The sequence below is a fragment of the Panthera pardus genome, unplaced genomic scaffold (genome assembly GCF_024362965.1).
Source record: "Panthera pardus isolate Hobbes unplaced genomic scaffold, ASM2436296v1 HiC_scaffold_15, whole genome shotgun sequence".
Taxonomy (NCBI): Eukaryota; Metazoa; Chordata; class Mammalia; order Carnivora; family Felidae; genus Panthera; species Panthera pardus.
The window spans coordinates 16,749,950-16,771,782 of NW_026526710.1; the positions used below are offsets into that span (position 1 = coordinate 16,749,950).

Here is a 21,833-nt window from a genome sequence, read left to right on the forward strand (position 1 = left end):
GAGTCCCTAAGGGCACAGAGCTCCCAGGCTAGGCGGCAGACAGGCAACAGACATGCAGAAGAACCAACTCAGGAATTGGGGTATGAGCTCTGCAAAATGAAATCGGGTGATGTAATAGAGTGAGAACCTCAGGCAACAGGCATGGCCCTGGGAGAGGTGAAGCCTCTCCATCCACTCTGAAATCTGAATGCCACAGGAGACAGGGTGGGCCCCCAGGTGGCAGAAACAGCTAGGGCAAAGGCTCCAAGCATTCCAGGATCAGCATATAGTGAGCCAGGGGCGTCACTGGTTTATATCAAAAAGGCCTGGAAAAGGGAAGCATCTTGCTCAAGATCACAGAGGGAACTCCAGCACAGAACTCCGGACCCTGACTCCCAACCAACAGTCTTCCCAGCAATGCCCAGTGTGTTCCAGGTGACCTACCAAGTCCCTAATAAGAGCTTTCCACCGTCTCCCACTGGGCTCTCCCTTGCTCTTGAGGATCTGCCACACAGGCCACCTTTTGGCTCTTGATATGCCCAGGTCTCCGTCCTACCATGAGGCCTCTGCTTATGCTGTTCCCTCTGTCTGGAACACCGTTCCCTGTCATTTTGCTCAGTGCATCTTCAGCTATTCTTCCCTACCACGCATGGTCTGGGTCCAGCAACTTGGTTATTTGTCCTTGTAAAGCTGTCCTCTTGGGAGGCTCTTGCCTGCTGTGGTGCTTTACCATCTCCCTCCCACACTAGCCTAGAGCTGCCAAGGATGTGGAGACAGCAGCTGCTTCCCTTTGCTCCGCCTCAGCACCCGGCACAGGGCCTGCACCCAGTAGGAGCTCAGTGAGCAGCATGCCAGAGAGGCTGGCTTGGGTGGTACCATCCCGGTGCCACCAACGGCAGGGGGCCGGGCCTCTCTCTTTTGTGCCCTGCCCGGCATAGGGGTGGGGGGGGGTGCGCTTTCCTCAGGCTGAGTTGCTGGGAAGCTGTGGGTGGGAGGTGGCAGATGCCAAAAGCCAGGCATGCTCAGGTTCTCGGAGAAGAAGGGGAGCTGGCGCTGCGGCAGGCGTGCGGTTGCCCACGGAGTGAGCAGAGGTTGGTCTGTGGAGGAAGAGCTGGGAAGCCCAGGGTGGCTGCCCCCTACCCCTGCCTGGGCCCCTTGCCAACCCCTTACTCTGTGGATAAGCCTAAGGAGAGGTGTCTGACTTAGAGCTGGAACAGCACCCACTCCGTAGGAAGCAGATCAGGGAGCTCCAGAATCTGGAGAGGGAGTTTCAGGGGTCCCACCTTTGAGGACTTGTCACCTCTATGTCATACCCTGATGAGACCACAGCTGCAGGTGCCCCCAAACTGCCATCTCTAGTCTGGTGCTCTCCCAAGCCTACAGACTCGACTTCTAGGAACCTCTGCCAGGAGCCCTGTGCCAAAGGCCTCAGGGCCAAAGTCACCTCCACCCCACACCTGATTTCTGCTTCCTATTTGCCCCCACAGAGGTTCCAGAGCCCCAGTCCTCACCGTCACCTCTCTCAGCTTCTCCCCTGTCCGTTGATCACAAGGTCCCTCGATCTCTCCCACATCCCATCTCTGGCACATGCCTCCTGCTCTCCCAACAGCCAGCCAGGTCCCGGCTTCCCGGACACGGTCAAAAATGTCACTGCCACCATATCTTCTGCTCCCAAACCTTCAGAGACTCCTTCCTGTCCTACTGCTGTGGTACCAATTCCAAACCCCTCATCGTAACATGCCAGGCCCCTGTTCTCATGCCAGGCCAGCTTTGCCCACTCATGTCTGTGTTCGAGCCATGCTTTGCTGTCTCCCTAACCCATATAGGCATCCTGACCTCCCTGAAGCCTGGACTTCCCCCCTCCATTCCCAGCCTCAGCCTCCTACCCTTCTGCCCTGAGCCCCAGTTCGAATTCCCCCTCCTCCTTGATTCCCCCATCCAGAAGGGTTTATGGGGCTTCCCTGGGGGCCACAGGTGGCCTACAGAGAGCCTGCAGGGTGACATTTCTAGAGTCTGCATCTCAAGTCAGAATAAGCTTTCTCTGATGGTGAGACTGGGGTTCCCACAATCATTGTTGTGACAGGCAGTGGGGTGGGGGCCCAAATGATGCTTTTGTGCCACAGAAGGAGCTGATCCTATACAGGCACATTTTCCTGGAGTGGTGATACCCTGTGGGCCCACAGTGTATGCTTCGTCTCCAGTGGTTATGTGAAGGGACAAAGGCTCAGGAAGATAAAGTGGTCCTGGCCTTGCTGCAGGCATCAGCTTGAAGCCAGATTTTCTTCTTCTTTTTCAAGGTTTTCAAAGTGACAGCCCTTCAGTCAACTACATGTAACACACAGGATGGAAAGTTCCCCAGGACAGGGGTCCCAGAGGGCAGGGACACTGCTGGAAAAAGGTGGGGATGGGGTGCACTTACTACCTACCCACAAAACAAACACAGCTTGCAAACGGCAGAGCCGGGTTTTTCGCCTCCATGGCCTTCACTGTCCACCACTACTAATGCGATTTTTTTCCTCCTCTTTCTCGAAGGATGAGAAAATACTTGAGAGTTAAATAAAATGAGTTCAACCCCCAGCCACCCTGCCCTCAAAGCCGTGTGACCTCCTGGGTTGAGCCTCAGCTTTCCCCTTTGTACAATGGGCTGAACTGGCCCACCGCCCTGGCTGTGACAGATTTCCCAGGAGACCACACAAATACTGCACTATTTCGGCATTATCGTAAGCGGTTACTGAGCAGGTGCACAAGCAACGTTCTCTGTATTTTCTCTCTCTCATTCTCCCTTTTTCCTTATTGCTCTCTTCATGGCTTTTCTCTCTGTGCCCCTGTCCCCCTGCACCCCCTACCCTCCACACCAGGCCTGGGACCCAGAGTGCACACAGACCACCTTTTCCATGCTGAGGCAAGGCTCACAGTCCATGGTCAGCGTTGGAGAGGCCTTCCACTTGGCCAGCCCCACTCCCTGCTTCCTGGGGCGGCCCCAAGGGCTGGGCTCTGCTCCCTGGCTCGGGGAGGGGCGAAGGTCTTCCAGGGAGGTGGGTTGGGCAGGTGGGGCCCTGGAGCCTGTGGAGGAGGGCCAACCAGACGGGCCAGGTGACTCTGGGGTTCTGAGGTGGGTGTCCGGAAAGCGTGTGGTGGCTTGGGGGGGGGCACTGTGTCCAGGGGGACAGCTGCGGCCCTGTGACTCTTCTGGGGACAGGGACAAGGGGCATGGCCCTGGTGCACACGGCTTGTGGCAGGTCTGAGTCAAAACACCTAAGGCCGACCCCGGCCGGTCATGCGGAGGGCTGCTCAGTCATCGCCTTATGCTGGCCTGGGTCACCCAGGCAGGCTGGGTGCGGCCCAGTCAGTTGTGACTCAGGTCCCAGCGGCCTTGCCACGCAGCACTGGGTAGGGGCATTGGGCACAGGGTCGCCCCCTCCCCAGCCCCAGCCGCAGCCCCACTTTTCCCCCTTGGCCACCCTGAAGATCCTGCCCCTGTTAGGCACAGTCTGGCCAGGGGCCTGGGGTTCTCTGCCCCTGTTGCACCCAGCCCTTCAGCCAGGGGGTGGGGTGGAAGTGGGGGGAGCCTCAGGGCCACGCGGCACTTGACGGGAAGTCAAGTGGGGGGCAGTGTGAGGAGCTGTCTCCAGAGAAGATTCAGCAAGAGAGGGAAGCAGAGGAGGCCTGGCCCTGAAGTCGATGGTGTCCCATTGAAGACCTGGAAAACACCTGTGAGACTCCAGAGGGTCCTGCGCAAGAACACACCACGGTAGGCTTCCCTCACAGGGCAGGGCTGGGACCGGGGGAGGGGGGGGGTGGTGGGGGTGGTTAGATGCCAGCACCCAAATCTATCCTCAGCACCAGCAAATCCTCCAGTGTTTGGGGGGGGGGGGGGGTACCTGGTGTCCCGCACAGTTCTCCGAGCCTCAGTCTTCCCAGCTGTGTAACAGGCGTGGGAAGACATTCCCTGCCCATCTCACCAAAGATGTTGAGGTAAAGTGGATAGATCGGATGCTAGATTCGAAAGTGTTATGGGTCACTAAAGGTTAAAGATCACGGAAGAGTGGAGGAGAGACAACTGGATGGGGAGGCCAGAATCCTGGTTTTATGTGATCCCAGAGGGTCACCTCTCTTCAGGGTATTGATTCCTGGATTCCCAAGGGACCCTCAAGTTCCCTTTACCCCAAAGAAGTAGAGGGTTCTGAGGCCATGGCAGCCTGGTTTTTCCTCAGATGGAGATGTGGCAGGCAGAGGGTCCCTGTCTCTTTAGAAGGGGCTGTGGTGGGTCATGGGGTGGATCCTGCCTGCCTATGCGTTGGGGAGAAGGGCAAAGCGAAGTCCCTCACTGGAGGCTCTGGGGTGTCTCAGTCAAGGTCACGGCTCCTACACTTTTGACCTTGTCAAGCACAGGGCTCGACCACTCTGCTTTGTTCACTCTGTAAGATGGGCCTAATTGTGGAAGCACCAGCTTGGTGAGGAAAAAGGAAAAACACAACTGAAGTCTGTGCAGAGCTCTGCACCAGAGGAGAGGGCACCTTGGCACAAATAACCTGAGAAGGGGCTGGACCCCAATCTTGCCATCAGCAGTTCCTGACTGTGGAGAAGCTTCCGGGATGGCGGGGACATTGTCCCCAGAGCCTGTCCTACGTGAACTAGGTGGTTCTGGGGCCCGAGGTGGGTGGGAAGGGGCGGTGGTGTCCCCAACTCCCTCCTTCCAGATCTCCAGCTGGATCCAGGCCCTCCGCCCCACCCCAGCCCACTGAGTGTGGTCATTGGCGCCCCCTTGCGGCCGGTACTCGGGGCTCTCCTCTTCTCTTCCCCACGTAGGTGCTGGGCCAGGCCAAGGTTCGCCCAGGACCCACAAGCGTGTGTCCTCTTCCCCGGTCTTGGCCAAGGGCCTCTGCTTACCCTCCATTCGGTGCCTCAGGCATCTCCGCCCACTTCCTCAATCCCCCCTCCCAATTACCGCCCTGCCCAGCCCTTGGGGGAGGCACCGGCGCGAGAAACGCCATCCCGGGGCTTTGCCAAGGCGGCTGCTGCTGACTGGGCAGTGGGGGGCGCTGCAGCCCGCGGCTTGGAGCGGACCTAAGTGGCTGGGCGGAGGAGAACGCAGGGCTCCGAGTCAGGGACCTAGCTCTCAACCTTGCAGGGCCCAGCTTTCCAGGGCACCTGGAAGACTTTCTCTGTCCTCCACCACCAGACCCCAAAGTCCACATCTTGAAAAGCCGTTTCTGGATCCTTTGAGACTGATGGCCTTCTCTAGAACTGTTTTACAGCTGAGGAAGCTGAGACTCCAAGAAGCTTCCTTCTGGAATTCTCACAACCGAAGGGGACTAAAACTCAGGGTTCCCAACTCTGAGAGTCCAAGTGAGGCAAACCACACACATGCTGTTGGGGGATGTGCCACTAATTTGCTATGTGGCCTGTGGCCTTGGAAGAGTGACTTCCCTTCTCTGGGTCCCACCTGTGGAATTTTAACAGCTAGGTTAGTATCTATAACTTAGGCCCACCTTCCAGAGGGTGTTGCTACCCTCACCGGTTGACGATGTTCCGTCCCATTTTGTAGATGTTGGAGGTCTGAGAGATGAGGGCCCCTGTCTGAGGGCCACAGGTCTTAAGTGTCAAAGCTATGACTGGACCTGAGGTCTGGCCAGTTGCTGAGCCCACCTAGTTCTCCCCCACCTCTCAGTCTCATCTTCCCAAACTTTTCCCTTTACAAGTGGGGACACCGAGGCCAAGAGAGGCCATGATGGTCTCTAAGTTCCCTCCTCCTCCTCAGACCTCTTGGGAGAAGTGGGCTTTCAGAAGAGAGTCTAAGGATGGGGAACTATAGGCCACCATCCTCCTTCTGTGAGGGTCCCCTGCTGGCCACCTGCTGGCCGGAGTGCACGTGGAAGCTCCTGGCTGCGGAGGGGCTGGCAGGGATACTGGCTCTCCCAACTGCCCACTCTGATCCCGGGGCAGGCCTGGTCCCACCCAGAAAGGGAGGAAACGGAAACAGGGTCCTGGGGTGGGGCTGGGGTGGAAGGGGCCCTGCTGGGCAGGAGATCAGAGCAGGATTGTGTCATGGAGTCCTGTGGCTGATAAGCAGCTGAGTGACCGGCCCAAGCAGAAGGAGGGGCTCCCTCGAGACGACACATCCCAGGGACCCCCATGGCCCCTGTGGCCAGTGGGCCCTGCCCGGCTTGCGGGCCACACCTGCCATCCTGGGTCCTGTTGTGGGGAGGCTGTGGGGGTGTGGGGGAGAACCGGCTCCATCACACTCTGTGTGGCCTTGGGCAAACATTCAGCTCTCTGAGCCTCAGTTTCCATGTCTGTGAAACAGGATTAAAATGCCTCCTTTGGAGGTGCCGACTAGGACTGAAGTTAATAGGGGGCTTTAGGAAGCACTTTGTAATGCTTGCTTTGGGGGATGTTAATTGGGACAGAGGCCCACGGTGGCCTTTGGGGTTTGAAGTGTGCCAGCCATGTGCCCCAGAAAGGGTGGGGAGCAGGGCTGGAGTGGCCCACAGGTGCAGGGTTTGTGGGAGACAGGCATCATATCCAGATTGCCTGAGGGAGGCAGGGGGAGGCCTGGCCTTCTCCTTGCTCCCCAGGAGCTGCTCCCCTACCTGGTCCTGTCCCTCCCCTGACTTCAGGGAACTCATCTTTTCTTCTCTTCCCAGGGAAGAGAATGGTCCAACCCTGACTGGGCCTCGTTCCCTCCATCATCCCCACCCACTGGGAGGGGGCCACTCTGCTCTTTCCATCTTATCACCTCCCACCCACCGTCCTCAGAACATTTCCTCAATCCCTGCAGGCACTGAGGGACAGTTTGGAGAGAGGGCCTGACTGCCTCCCTGACATCATCTCTGGGGTCGGGTTGGGTGGCTCCAGTGAGCTTGACTCGGGAGGGAGCCTGGGCCCCACCTCTGGCTGGCCAGTTTCAGGCTGAATGGGTCCACAGCGCTGCTTCCTGTTCTGTTTATTGCCTCTGAGTTCAGGAAATCATTGAGTGAAACATCCTCCTCCCCCCACCCTCCCCCACCCCCCCCCCCCCACCCCCGGCCCTATGATTATTTAATAGGAGCCGAGCTGTGGTCTCTCTCTTTTGGAAAATCCAGTGGGAGAAGGAAGCTGTCAGCTCAACTCTGACATCAGCTTTGTCCCTGTGCCAAGAGTCAGGGTGGCCAGGGCAGGGGGGGCCTGGGGCAGGGTGGGGAGGAAACCAGCTGCTGGTGGCCCCCGTGACGTGAGGCTGCCACACGGTTCCCAGGGGCGGGAGCTGGAGGGTGAGGGGTAGGGATTTTGGAGACACACTCAGGACACACACACACACACACACACACACACACACATGGTCATGCCTCCCCGCTTGTGACAGAGACCCCCTGCCACGCACAGACTCACACAGACACAAGGTCAGATGCATACGTGTACAGGATTCACGCACACAGTCACTTACACATCCACACAGTTACACAGAGGACTCACAAGGTCAGCTGGAGATGTGCATGCTTCAGCTCTCTCCCACAAGCAAACAGACCAGCACAGGCACACACATGCACATTTATAGGGTCAGACATGGCTGAACACAGATGTGCAGACACACAAAGGCCCTTGCTACACTCACGTTGGAGAGCCCATTCAGACCCAGACAGACAGACCCATGGGATGCCCGGCAGGCACTCCCAGACACGGATTTAGCCTCTGGGTTGTAGGCTACCCTGCTCCAGCCACCGCCTTTGGTGAGGATGAAGGGCTCCTGTGGATGAGTGAGGAAAGGCCCATGACTGTCCTCACCCCACCCAGGTGGGGCAGGTTGGGGTGGGGAGCTGGGGGTCTGAGGCTACGGAAGGGAGTGGACAGTGGGAGGTTGGGGCCCAGGAGGGCCTTTGTCCCACACAAGGTGATGACAGGCCTCCACCCCACACCAGGAGCACCCGCCCCACCCCGCCCCGCCCCACCTGCAGCGCTTCCCGTCCATTCCTGAGCTGGAAGGGATGGCGGATGACATAGAAGTCATGAGTCCCATGCTGCCAACCGCTGAGCGACCTTGAGCAAGTCACTCCTCAGCCCCTCAGGGCCTGGCTTTCATCATCGATACCAGTGGCTTACAAACGTTGTTGACCGCGACCCACAGTTACAAACACATTGCACCTTGCAACCAGAAGATGATGCGCACGCTGACACATACAGAAAACGGGGAAAAAAAGTTTTGTGGAACGGTGCTTGCCCTCGCTCAGGGCGATGCCCGGTGATTTTGCCATTCCATTTCCGTTTTGAAAGCGCTGCGGCAAGCCTTCCAAATTGAATCCATGGGCTGCTAAGAGGCCACTGAAACCTATAGCATGATAGAAAGTATTGCTCTCGACATGTTCCTGCTACAGTCTCGAGCTAGTTGCAGACTCAGGGAGAGCCCGGAGGAAGGCAAAGTGTTTACAGAGGGTATGCTGAAGAATGAAGAGAGAGGTGAGCAACCCATTCTAAAGATGGAGATGCTGAGGGCAGACCCCGGAGTGGAACCAGACTTCCTGCAACAACATGGGCCTTGGAGGCAGGCTCCTGACCCTGCTGGTGATGGGATCAGGGCTCTGTGGGCTGCTGCTTCCCTTGCAACTTTTATCAGAATTGAAGAAAAAATGCAGTCACTCTGATTCACCTCCAGGGGGGTGATTCCTGACGCAGAACCAGTCGGGAAATGTCCGGATGATGATGGGGGCAGTTGGAAGCAGGCCAGGATGGCTTCGGGCCTGTGCTTGGCCCTGAGGGGTATAGTTGGTCCCTGCCAGAGATGTGATGGGGTGAGGGTGAGAAAGAGCAGACTATATGCCCAGAGCCTGGGCCTCAAGAGTCCTAACAACAGCTGGGCTCTCTAGAATGCTGAGGTGGGAAGTATTACTTATTCCCCTGCTGAGGTTCTGGAAAGCTGCCTGTCCCCCCAGGACCCATGCCATGCTCTGTGTACTGACCCAGGGGCCCTCTCTGGCCTAACTCTCTGACCCAAACCCCTGACTCAAGCTGGGGTTTGAGCCCCTCCTGTGACCACTCAGATCTCTGGTTAGAATGACCGTCACGTGTTAGGCACTTTATCTGTGTTTCCCACTTAACATCCTCACGACAGCATTATAGGATTCCCTACTTCCAGAGGGAAAATCACGGCTCAGAGAAAGGAAGCCGGTTGCCCCAGGTCACACAGCTGGTAGGTGGTGTGGGTAGGATTTGAACCCAGGTTCGCCTGGCTCTAAGCCACACCTTTACCCATGGGCACCACCACCAGCGTAGTCCTGGCTGGCCCGAGCTTGACTTGCAAGACGGAGCCCTGGGCCACAGGAAAGTCCACAAGGGCATGTGGATGGTTTCGTGGTACTGCGGGCTGCCGGCTGGGGCCACAGGTGTAGCTACACTTTCACTTCTCAAGTGTTGAATAATGAGGTGCTTTTCCCTTTTTGGACAGGACACCCAACTTCCAGCGCTGTGCCAGGAATTCCTGAGCTGCTCCTGTCTACTCTGGCTGCCCCTCACTTGCCCTAGTCCTGGACCACAGCCTCTGACCCCCACCTTCCTCCCCGGGGCCCATCTGACTCCCCTGAGCTCATTTCCCAAATAGGAACATCAAGGCACGGGGCTGGGCAAAGCTGGTGGCTAAGAGCAGCTGCTGGTTGGTTTTTCAGAGAACTGAGATCTTAGCTGGGCACAGGGGAGGGGATGGTGAAGGAAGGAGGGGGCTGGCCTGGGCAGTGGGGGTTGCCCGGAGCACTGTTTCTGGGTCACTGGTCTTGGGGAATTCCCCGATGCCCAGAGAGCTGCTTACCTGGTGAGTAACCGCTACTGGCTGCCCACACAGGATGCCTGACTGTGAGGGTACCTCCCAGCCACCCCCCTGCCGATGGCCACTGCCACACTGCCCTCTCCCCTGAGTGCCCCGAGGCCCAGGAAAGAGACAGACAGACAGGCAGGGGGCTGGCCCCCGCCCCCGCATCCCCCCCTGGGGCTCCGCAGGGGGCGGCTGGTGATTCAAGCCCCTCTGAGCTGAGCTATGTCTCCTTCCTTCTCAGATGGGGCCTGGGGGTGAATCAGTTCCTGGGGGCGGTGAGCCCGGGGTCAGCTGCTGTCCTCAGCTCAGGCCTGGGGTGGGGGTGGTCAGGGGCCAGGAGGGGACAAGGGGGGAGTGAGCGGACTGCCATGCCATCCCCCCCCATGTAAGCTGTCTGATCTCCCCGGGGTGTCCCTCAAGGGTCTGTAAGGGTGTCCTGCCTCCATTATCCTCTCAGCTTTTCTCCCTCAGCCCTGGAGTGTGCCCATTTTCCTCATTTGTAAAATGGGGACAAAACCCCCTACCTCATGGGTGAAGTAAGGATCCTCACCTGGTAGGAATCAATGCTGACGTATAGAGGGCTTGCTGGGTGCCCAGAACTGTGCTGAGCCCTGACACCTCACGGCGAACCCACAGCGTAGGTACCATTATTCCCATTTTATTGATGGAGAAACTGAGGCCCCAGGGTGCTCACTTCTCCAAAGTCACCCAGCTCATAACTGGCAAAGCCAAACCTCCAACCTGGCTCTGACTGAGGCCAAAGTCCACGCTTCAAACCACGAAGCTCCACAACGTCTCTCCACGAGACATTTGGCACAGAGAGCTTTTGGAAATTGTGAAATGCATTTAAAAGCTACTTAGCATCTATTCTGGTGTAACCCTAAGCCAGATGCTGTCAAGAGTACAAATGAGTACCAGACCCCATCCAAGCCCTCGAAGAGCAAGGAATAAGACTTGTCTCCACTTGAAAGGAGAGCAGGCAGGATGAGGCAGACTCGAGCCGGTCTGGGCCGTGTGCAGGGGAGACATCCTGGAAGAAGTGGCCTATGTGTTCCTCATCAACCTTTTCTTTCCTCAGAGTGGGAGGTGCTTCTGGCATCACCGTGGCCTGCAAGCCAGAGACCTGGGTTCCAGACCCTGCTGTATTGTCTCTGCATGGCCCTGGGCAAGTGCCTTGACTTCTCCAAGCCTCAGTTTCCCCATCTGAAAAATAAAACACTTGTGACTTTCTAGGAGAGGCTTATGGATGGAGGGTAAGAATCAGCAGAAAAGGAGGCCTGGATGGCCACATGCAGCAGACTGTGTTGGACAGAAAGAGACCTGAGGGGCCCAGGGAAGGTAGACACATGGGCTTACTTCCTGGAGAGGAGATGAGCAAGTGGCTGGCACAGCCACCTGGAGACAGCACCCTGGGACCTTGACCTGGCAGTGCCCTGCCCAGGCGGAGAAGGGGTCCCATGTGGACCCTTCCTGTCCCCCTCACTCTGAGGCAGGTCAAATCCCCAGCAGGCCAGGGTGCAGGAGCAGGACAGGCTGGGGATGAAGTCACAGCTGGAAGGGGCTGAGCTGGGGCTGCCACTCCAGGGTGGGGCCTGGGGTCACGACCCTGGGAGCATGCAGCCAAGAAGGGAGGATGCCTTCCGTGAGGAAGCCGAGGGGAAAACACACACACACACACACACACACACACAGTGTAGAGAGGGAGGGAAGAAAACAAACTCCAGGAGACCAAAGCTGGCCTGGAGCGCGGTCTGGGCGGCCGATTCCTGGGGACCGAGGCCACGTTGCAGGCAGCTCACAGCCTGGCGGCTCCAAGACCCTGCCCAAGCTTCCCCCCAGAGGCCGGTGCAGGTGGTGCCTGGACATGGACAGGAAAGGGAGGCTGGGCCTGGGGTGCCAAGGGGCCCACAGCTCTTGGGGAGCATGGACCAAGTCAGGTACCGTGAGAGGGGAAACTGAGGCATGGGAAGGGAGCCGGTTGGGGAGGGAGTTAAATATCTTCTAGACTCTGCCCCCACTTCCTGTTTCCTGTGGGGTGGGGCTGAGATTACATGGTGACTGGGGGTGGATTGTCGGGCTGGAGCGGGACCTGGGGAGCCAGAAGACAGTACGAGGACCCGGACACTCAGAAGGATGCAGGGAAGAGACAGGGGCAGGAGAGTGGCAGCACAGGGTCGCAGCCTCTAGGAAAATCAGGGCACCTAGTGAGAGTCTCAGGTAGGGGAACAAGGGGATCCATAGATGGGGCCACGGTGGGGCCTTGGTCAAATGGATTTGGGGTCCACATCAGAAGCACCAGGCTGAGTCAGGTGACAGGGGTCCAGGAGATGTGGCTTTAGGACTGGAGGCTGATGCAGCGTTCATGTTGATGTGCTCTGTGTTCATGTCAGGCCCTCATGCGGGAGAGTAGAGGAGTGCCGTTGGGGTCGTCCGAGCTAGGCTGGGGTAGGTGGGCCTCCTGGGGGCCTATGCCCACCCCACAGTAGGTGCATGGGAGGAGCAAGTACCAGGTGGGGTCTTCTATGGCCCTCCAAGGAAGAGACCAGGGGGAAGGTAGGGAAGAGGAAGGAGAGCCAGTCTGGACTCTACCAGCCTCCTTCCTGCTGGGAAGTGCCAGCTGGGATGGGCAGTTTTATCACCCCACATCCCAGGCCCTGCTGGGAGAGCATGAGGGAAGTGAGCCTGGAGAGGGCAGGGTGTGTGTGGGGGCAGGGGGACCGACCGCAGCAGGCACGAGGGCTCGTCCTGGCATGATGAGGGAGGAACGCGTGGCTGGGCAGGTCCGGGATGTGGCAAGAGGCAGGAGCTGGGGGCATGCATGGGGGATGGGTGAGGGGGTGAGTACAGGGTGTTGGGGGTCAGGGAAAAGCTGTGCGTCTCCCTGGTCTTGGAAAACCAACTCTCCCACGTTGTTTTCTGGTTGGGGTCAGGCCGGCCCTAGGGGAATGAGACATCTCCTGGGACAAAGGGTGCCCCTGACAACTTGGGGGGACAGTGTGGTGCCAGATATGTGTTCTCTGGCCAGCATTCACTCATATCATTTTTTGGAAATGCTTTTTGCGGGGAGCTGTCCATGTGCTCATTTTACCCTGGTCCCCACCATTCCTTCCTGCCTCTCCTCACTCATTTACAAATCTAACTGGCCATGATAGACACCAGAATTTGTGACCCTGCCTTACAGACACCTTAGAGGCACCTTTTGAGGGCCACCATTATTCTCTGAGGCTGAGCCCCAAGGGGCTTCCAAGGCAGGTTTTGAGGGGCAAGCTATTTCTCTCGTCCCCGGCCAGCCCTCAGCATCCTGAGGAAGAAACCTGGGTCTCTGCTTCAGGTGTCCCTCCAGAATGGAAACACTGGACCACCTTCCCCTGAAGGGCAAGCTGGGGTTGCAGAGTTTAGGTAAACCCCGGACACACAACACCTTCCCAGAAGTTTCTCAGGCTGTCCCCAAGGAACTACTAAGTCACAGCAACCTCTCCCCTCCCCATCTTCCCAGCCCCTGCCCAGCCTCACAGGCACCTGCGGTCAGCAATGCAGGCTTGCTGATGGTGGTCAGGAGGTCCTACCCTGTGGAACTCTGGGCAACCTGTTGCCTTTGGAGCCCCATTTTGCCCAGTGGCAATGGGCAGGTTGGAGGAGGCTACCTCTGAGGTGCCCACGTTCAGTTCTGCTTTATTACTGTCTAAAGTCCAAGCAGGGCCCCAGCCCCTCTTCCTGGAGCCTCCTTCTCAGCCAAGCCCCAGCCTGCCTCCTCCCCACTGCCCCCAAAATCCCTTGATCAGGGGGCCACAGGTGCCAGCCTCCATCTGCTTGCCTATGGTCAAGCCACCTCCCCAAACCCAGGTGAGTCAGGGCTGTCTGGAGCACCTACAGCCACGGGGACCCCGATGACTCGGCCTGGGAACCCTCCTTGCCCTCTCCAACTTCAAACAACTCCTAGGGCGAGCCATTCAGGAAAACCACAGGCTGTTTTGTAGAAGAGTTCATTATCATTATAATTTTATCAATCAAATTCTTAGAAGAGGGAAAAAGTCTGCTCTCTCCACCCTCCCCCTTCACTCCCCCCCCCCTCAACTCTCACTTTCTTCCATTCATAATTTCCTATGATGCACCTCAAACAACTTCCTGGACGGGGATCCCTGCTAAATATAGCTGTTTCTCTCTCTGTCTTACAACACAGGCTCCAGTATATAAATCAGGCAAATTCCCCGTTGAGCATGAATCTCTGAAAACTGCCGGCATCTAAGGTCTCCTCCAAGGCCCTCTGGAGTCCAGCCCATAATGAAGGTCTTGGCGGCAGGTAAATCCACCCGCCCCGCACCGGCTTCCGCGCCCCACTGCCGGTGCTGCGGCAGCTTGGGGCACTTGGCGATCGCGAACGGGACACCCACCCGCCTCAGACACACGGGCTCGGGGCACCCGTGCAACCGGCCTGGGCTGCCGGAGGCGCTGGGTGGCGGCCGGGAGCGAGCGCAGACACATGGTCCCGGCACCGCGCGCCCAGCCTGCCCGGGGGCCAGCAGGTTGGCGGGCAACGGAGGGGGCTGCCGAAGCCTTCCTCCTGCTCCTCCTCCACCTCCTCCGCTTCCTCCTCCTCCTCCTCCTCCTCCTCCTCCTCCTCCTCCTCCTCCTCCTCCTTGTTCCTGCCACTCTCCCTTGCTGCTCTTCCCGCTCCGCTTTCTCCCGATTCACCCTCCCTCTTTCTTTCTTTCTGTCTTTCCGCTTTCTCTTTTCCAACCGCGTCCCGGGCTGCTCCCAGGGAGGGGCACCGGCCGCCGAGCAGCTTGCAAACTCCGGCGGGGACGGAAGCAGGTGCCGCCTCCATCTGCTAGTGCCTGGAAAGCTGTGGTCTTTGCTAGGTGAGCCGGGGGTGTGGGGGGCCCCCGACCATCCCGGGGGCCTCAGAGCTGCCTGGGGATGTTGGGAGGAACAGGGGACCCAGGAGAAGTGAACTTGAGGCTGCCACTGTCCCAGCAGGGGAGATCCCTGAGGCGCTCCAGCACCCCCCTTCACCCCAGCCTCACCGGTTCTCCAGCCTCACTGGTCTGCAGACCCCCAGCTCCTGCTGGTGGGCCACCAGGAGAAGCCCCTCGGAAGGGACCTGAGAGTAAATAGGGGAAGCAGGCGCCTTGGGAGGGAGGGGCGACCCAGGACAGGCCCGGACAGCTCCCAGCTCTCCTGTCACCTTTCACTTTCCTTCCTCCCCCGCCAACCTGGCTGCCTGTGACCTTTTCCCTTTTCTCTTTTCTGGTTGCACCATTTCCTTTGCCTCCCTAAGGCTCTGAGGGCCTGTGGGACCCCAGGATTTTCCTTGTCCTAACCCAGGGCCTGGGACAAGAGGGGATGGCATGGAGGCAGGAGCTGTGCAGAGCAGGTGCCGGGGTTGTGTGTGTGTGGGGGGGGGGGGGGGACAAGAAATTCTGAATGATGATTCGGGGTTGGAGAGGGGGCAGAATTGCAGAATTGGGGTGGGGTTGAAGGTCCTAGATAGGCGAGTGGCCACATTTGGAGAAGGAAAGCTATAGAAGAGATGGGGGAGGGTGGCAGGCAAAATTAGGGGACAAATGACCCTGGAAGTCAGAATCAAATGACAGGTTTAAAGGATAGAAGAGTGTCAACAGAAAATCCACCCCCTCCCCCACCAGGGTCCCAAGGGGTCCCCATCTGGGAGACGTGGCCCGCAGTGGGTCAGTGAGCATGAAACAATGTGCAGGAATCTGGACCATCCTTCGAGGTGGGAAGATAGGGGCCTCTCTTTTTCTTGAGACTCGCTGGGCCTGGGGCATGGTCCCTTCCACCCAGAGGGGCAGGAGGCCTCAGGGGAAAGGGCTGGGTGGTTGGTGTCACCCTGAACCCAGCTCCCCGCTGGTGGGAACAGCTCGTGTCCTCTCAGGCAAGAGAAGGGAAAACTGGGAAAGTGGAGGGAAGCAGAGCTAGAGAGAGAGAGACATAGAAACAGATGCAGTGACCTCATGAAAACCAGAAGCAACCAGGGGCAGATAGAGCCGGAGGGGGAGCCAGGGCACTGGTGTCCCTGGGGAGATGAGGCGCATCTTCTGCCATGAGCCCCCTTGCCCGCCCCCTACCCCCTGCTCATGGCTCCTTCCTGCCTATTCCCAGGAGTCGTGCCCCTGCTGCTGGTTCTGCACTGGAAACATGGGGCGGGGAGCCCCCTTCCTATCACCCCTGTCAACGCCACCTGTGCCACACGCCACCCATGTCACAGCAACCTCATGAACCAGATCAGGAACCAACTGGCGCAGCTCAATGGCAGTGCCAATGCCCTCTTTATTCTCTATGTAAGTCCCCCTTCCAGGTCCTGAGAGAGGAGGGAGGGAGGGGGGAGGGCCGCTGCACTGACCTGGGCTGTCGGGGCTGGTCAGGGAAGAGAGCTTTTGGAGCTGGAAGGAGAGAATGGGGAAAGGGCTTGGTTCAACCACATGTGGACTCCCACAGCTTCTGAGCCCCCCACCCCTCCCTCAACCCAGGCTCTGAGACTGGAAGCCACTTTCCCAAGGTGCCCAGTTCATCCTGGGCAGAGCCGGGGGAGAAGGGAAAGGTCGGGCACTGATGGTCTAGGGACTCCTCCCCCACATGGAGCAGAAGGCCGATGAGAGACAGAGAGGAAGTAGGGGGGCCAGAGAGATGCTTTTGGGAAAGTGGGCTGCGGGTGTCTGGAGGCGCAAAGCCGCCGAGGAAGAAGAGGAGGACGGTGGGTTGAAAGAGCAAGTGTGCGTGGTGTGCCCACAAGAAGTGGGACGTGGTGTTTCCCTTCAGTCCCCTGATGCTCTTGCTGCTGGTGTGGCCCTTGATTCTTTACCAAGTGTGTTCACACCACGATTATTCTGGGCTCTCATAACAATCCCAAGATGCCTACGGGGCAAGTAGTCAGCTCTCTGTGCCAGAGGTGGGAAACTGAGACCCAAGAGCTCACCCAGAGGCTTGGTGGCCAGGCTGAAATACGCGTCCCTGACCCCCACATCACCTCCCCTCTCCCTCTCTGCTCCTCAGTACACGGCCCAGGGGGAGCCGTTCCCCAACAACCTGGACAAACTGTGCGGCCCCAACGTGACGGACTTCCCGCCATTCCATGCCAACGGCACAGAGAAGACCCGGTTAGTGGAGCTGTACCGCATCATCGCTTACCTTGGTGCCTCCCTGGGCAACATCACCCGGGACCAGAAGGTCCTCAATCCCAATGCCCTCAGCCTCCACAGCAAGCTGAACGCCACTGCAGACATCATGCGGGGCCTCCTCAGCAACGTGCTCTGCCGCCTGTGTAACAAGTATCATGTGGCCCACGTGGACGTGGCCTATGGCCCTGACACCTCAGGCAAGGACGTCTTTCAGAAGAAGAAGCTGGGCTGTCAGCTCCTGGGGAAGTATAAACAGGTCATTGCTGTGGTGGCCCAGGCCTTCTAGACAGGAGGTCTTGAAGCATGCAGTGAGTGACCTGAGATCTTAGGCTCAGGCAGCTCTCAAACTGTGCCCAGGGCCCAGAGCATCACCAGACCCAAGTGGGGACTGCTGGCAGACCCCGAGGGGTTTCTGGCCAGTCCATTCCCCTCTAGGTGGGCTGTGATGAAGCCGAGCAGAATCAAAACACCCAAAGGCAGGGCCTATCTACAGCGCCAATTAGAAGAAGGCACCCCTTCCTCTGGGAGACTGCAGCCAGGCACTAGGGTGTCGGGCTGGTCAGGGGATTATGGGCTGGACCTCTGTCCCCACTTGTCCCCTTGGCCAGGGACTTTGTGAGAAAACTGTACAAGTTGTCCATGGTGACCCTGACCATGGGGCAAGACAGCAGGGGTCAGGGGACTCTCCCAGCCCCGCAGAATGACCACCATTGGTGCCTTTGCTGCCCCTTAATGTAGGTTTTGGAAGGTTTGACTGGGCTTGGGCAGGCCAGAGGAACTGGGGTCCTGAGGACTCCTTGGCCCCTACAAGTATAGCGAGAGGAAGTTAGAGAAGGGAGTTCTGGTTTGAGATGCTCCTTCTCTTGAGCATGATTGGAGAGGTCAGGCCTAGGGACTGGACTATGAGGCAGAAAGTTCCAGAATGAGCTCGCTGGCATTCAGGCTCCTAGGGAGGCAGAGAGGCCACCTTCGGGCCTGGGAAGGAAGAGAGGTCCGGAAAGCTTTGACAAGCTCTCCCTCTTGCCCGCAGGCTTTCCTGAAGCCTGGGATGGCCAGGGTCTGGTGGCTGGACCTGGAGGTAGGGTTTGTGGAGGTGGGCAGGTGGCAAAGTCAGCTGAGGAGGTTCTGAGGGGACCCAGATTCTTCCTTCTGGGCAATGGTCTATAAGGGATGGGAAGGACTAGGTAGTTAAGAGTGGCAGCTCACATCTGGGACCCAGGGAGGCCCTGTGAGGTCACACAAAGGTACTTGAGGGGGCCCAGAGGTCATCTCTGGTTCCTAGGGCAAGGGAACAGCAAAACCTGAGGTCAGGGTCTCAGAGAAGCCTGAGAGCCAAGAGTGCTGTGTGTCTGACCCAGCATGATTGTCTATTTATTATGATGTCCTATTTATATTAACTTATTGGTGCTTTAAATGGCAAAGTTAATTCCCCTTTCCCTGCTTCCTACCCAACAGAAATAATATGATGGCTCCTATAGGAGCCAGGGCCAGGCCTTAGCAGGGACTGGTCCAGAAGTCAAGGATGTTACAAGTGGAATAAGCCTTACGGGTGAAGCTCAGAGGAGGGTCAGGATCTGAGAAAACTGGTCAGCCTTGGTGGGGGAGGGGAGCAGGGGACCCAGCTCCATACCCCATCCCAAATGTGACTTGCTCTGGGGGTATCAGGGTCCTGGCTGCAAGGCAGGCCGGGCCAGTTTGTGGAGTGGCCAGGGGCCTTCCACAGGGCTGCCATGTTGGTTGGCTCCAGGGGGCTCATTCAACACTGTGTTTTCTGGCACCTCCTGGAATTGTGATCAGGGGCAACATTCGTCGTTGAAATGGTGCTCCTAGAGCACTGGGTAAGGCATTCCTGGTGGCCTGCTCTGCTGCTCTTTCCTTGTCTCCAAGCTGCCTCTAAGCCAGCAGTTGAGGGGCTCTGGAACATCCACATGCAGTGCCCAGCATGCTTGCACACAGTGGGGAAGCTCCTTCTCGGGTGGCCCAAACACCCACAAAGGACGAGTGGGCCTGGCTGGACCTTGGGAAGCTGGGGTGGTGCAGGGAGGAGCTCCCTGCTCCAGAGAGGAGAACAGGGAGGCCCTGGGCCGAGGACCAGGAAGCTGTGGTCCCTGCTGCCCCACCTCCCCCCACGCCCCCACCCATGTCTGGGCTCCCAGGCAGGGAATCCGATCCTTTCCTTTGTGCTGGGGCCAGGCTAGTGGAGAAACGCCCTCCAGTCTGGGAGCAAGGGAGGGGGTGCAGAGCTGGGGCAGCTGCTAAAAGCAGCATTCTGGCTTCTTCTCAAACCCTAAGCTGGTGGCGGTCCTAGTGGTTCAGCCAATGTGATTATGGTACTTTGCACTCACTTTGCACCTCTCTGTCTTCTCTGAGCACTTTACCCATGCACACCAGGTGGCAGGTGGTGAGGCAGCAGGCGGGTCCTGACTCCTGGGGCAGGGGGCAAGGCAGGGGTGCAGAGTTGGGAGTTGTCCGTCCCATTGGCAAGGCTATTTTGTGGCGGGTGGCAGAGGAGACCACGAACCTCTTTCTGAGGCTGTCTTCATCTGGGTCACACTCACCCTCATCCAGTGTCTGAGCCTGCTGCCCTCCCTGCTCTTTGGTGAACACGGCTCAGAAGGCTTGGGGCCAGCTGAGTCCCTAATCATCCCATCACCTTGAGTACACCGACTCCCAGTGCTGAGCCCACCTGGGCAGCCTCTGAGGCCCAGGGACCAAGGGGACCTCCTTCCCTGAGCCCAACACGGACCCTCTGCCTCCCTCTTCCTGCCTCTGCCCTTCCTGCCCCTATTTCCTGCCCTGCCCCTCAGCCCCCATCCTCAGCTCTCTTTCTAGAACCAATCCAGAAGACCACTTTGCACAGCATCCTGGAATTATGGAGCTTCTGTGTGGAAAAAGCTTTGCAGGGCAGGAAGCTGCCCTTTTCCTCGTTTTTCATCTGCTGGTGTGGACCCACACCTGCATCCTGGGTCAAGAGGAGAAGGGAGAGGCTGTCAGCAGAGGAGGGGGTAGGACAGTCATTTTGTAATTTATGGACAAAGGAATATTGGGGACTTTATTTATTTAAAAACATTTTAAACAAAAAGAGCACCGCTGGTTTATTTGTCTCTCCTCTTCCTCTCCTTGCCCCTCTTTGGGGACTCCCCCAACTCCTTCCTCCTGAAGCAATCCCACCCCACCTTGCTGACTTTCCAGAATAGACACAGCATGTGGGGTTGGAGGCTGGAATCAAGTGAGAATTTCCCTTCAGATGGTACAGAGGTCCTTTTAGATCACCCCCACCCCCCCACCTCGATTCCAGTACCTGGACATCTCTCCCATTCGCACTGCTGGCTCCGTTTGTCCCTCCGTGTTTCCCTCCTTCCTTTCTACTGGACAGGACTTGGCCTTGCGGGACAAATTCCTCTTTGATGAATGTACCCTGTGGGAATGTTTCATACTGACAGATTATTTTTATTTATTCAATGTCATATTTAAAATATTTATTTTTTATACTGAAGGAATACTTTTTTTTTAAGAAAAAAGAGAAATTAATAAAGAATCTGCTCTTGGCAAGCTCTCCAGACTGTATTGATGTGGGAAGATGGGGCTGGAGGGGCCGAGACTGTCTCTCCACCCAACTGAGTGGAGTTCTGCTCGACAAAGGGCAGGCGGTTGGGAAGAGGGGGGCACTTCCACCGGGCAAGGGTGCTGGCATGGGTGCATGGGGGTGGTGGGCAGAACAGGCACAGGTGGAACAAGGTGGGTGGGTTCCAGACCCTGAAGTGTTGCCCAGAAAGGCCCCAGCCCTCTCACTGTAGCCCCATGAGTCTCTAAGAGCCATTTAACAGAGGGAGAAACTGAGGCTCAGACAGATAAAGCCACTTGCCAGGGGTCCTATTGGCAGAGTGTTTAGCACCACCCCTGAGCTCCAAATCTCATGCTCTTTCTGCTACATGGAACTTCAGGGATCTAGAAAATTCCAGCTGCTGTCCTCAAGGAATGGCCCAGTGACCGTCCAAGGGGAGCTAAAGGGCATAGGCATGAATGACTTTGGAACAGGAAATCTAAGTAAGGGTCCTGTCCAGAATTGTGCAGGATGCTGGGGCCGGGACGGGGGTTTTCTGTCCGGCTCTTCTAGGCCTAAGCAGCCCTCCCATAATGAACGCTGCTATCCTGTCCCTCTGTCTGTTTCACATGTGGGGACCTCCTTCCACTGCAACCTTCTTCCTAGCCTCCTGGAACTCCTTCCTTGGGGAATAAGGGAGGTTGGGACCAGATAGCCATAGACATAGAGGCTCTGGGGTTTGGGTCTTGGGGCTCCCCCAGCTGAGATTCATTTGAGAATCCGGGCAGTTTTTCTGAGAGTCACCTGCTTGCTCTTTCATGAGCGTTTATAAGCGTCAGGTCCTGTGTTGGGTTCCAAAGGTGAATAGGATACAGTCCAGGCCTTCTTGAAGCTCAAGGGCCAGTGGGGACAATGACTGAGCACATCCGGGAGGATGTGAGTGATGAAAGAGGCACATAGAAGGTGCCAGAGGCCAAGGTGGAGAGAGCACTCACTGCACTGGGTGTCAGCAGGGGGCTCAGTCGGTGGTCCTCCCTGCTGTCTGTGCAATGAAGGGCCTTGACCCACGACACTGGGCTACGTTGGCCTCACCTGAGAGCTGATCAGGAACGCAGAATCTTGCTTCCACCCCCACCCCAGACCTGCTGAATAGGAATCTGCCTTTTAACAAGATCCCAGGGGATTTGTGTGGCTATCCAAGTCTGAGAAAGGCCACCTTGCAGTCCTTCCTTTTCTCACTCCTCCTGAGTCTATGAAGATGCCAAGTGTAAATCGTCAAGGGCGGCACAGGCAGTGGCTCGGGAGGGGGAGTCTGCCTGGTCCCTGGGGCCTGACCCACAGCTATTTGGGTCTCTTCCTCCCCAAGTCCAGCCAGTGACGGCCCCTCCCAGCGGGC

General features: G+C 57.7%; 1 protein-coding gene across 2 annotated transcripts; it reads left to right on the forward strand.

Annotated features, from left to right (window-relative positions):
• The first annotated feature begins 3,056 nt into the window (after window positions 1-3,056).
• On the forward strand, window positions 3,057-20,445 carry LIF (LIF interleukin 6 family cytokine). 2 transcript variants are annotated; one of them, XM_053902175.1, is made up of 5 exons: window positions 3,057-3,730; window positions 9,398-11,694; window positions 13,938-14,057; window positions 15,878-16,056; window positions 16,769-20,445. In XM_053902175.1, the coding sequence occupies exons 3-5, from the start codon at window positions 14,039-14,041 to the stop codon at window positions 17,177-17,179; spliced, it is 609 nt and encodes a 202-aa protein (XP_053758150.1). In that variant the 5' UTR covers window positions 3,057-3,730; window positions 9,398-11,694; window positions 13,938-14,038; the 3' UTR covers window positions 17,180-20,445. The 2 variants fall into 2 exon arrangements, with proteins under 2 accessions (XP_053758150.1, XP_053758149.1); XM_053902174.1 differs by lacking the exon at window positions 9,398-11,694.
• Window positions 20,446-21,833: the final 1,388 nt, after the last annotated feature.

Bases quoted from the DNA above. Each gene is read 5' to 3' on its own strand.
- LIF (XM_053902175.1), top strand. The intron at 16,057-16,768 runs GTAAGTCCCCCT...TCTGCTCCTCAG, and splicing joins ATGCCCTCTTTATTCTCTAT to TACACGGCCCAGGGGGAGCC.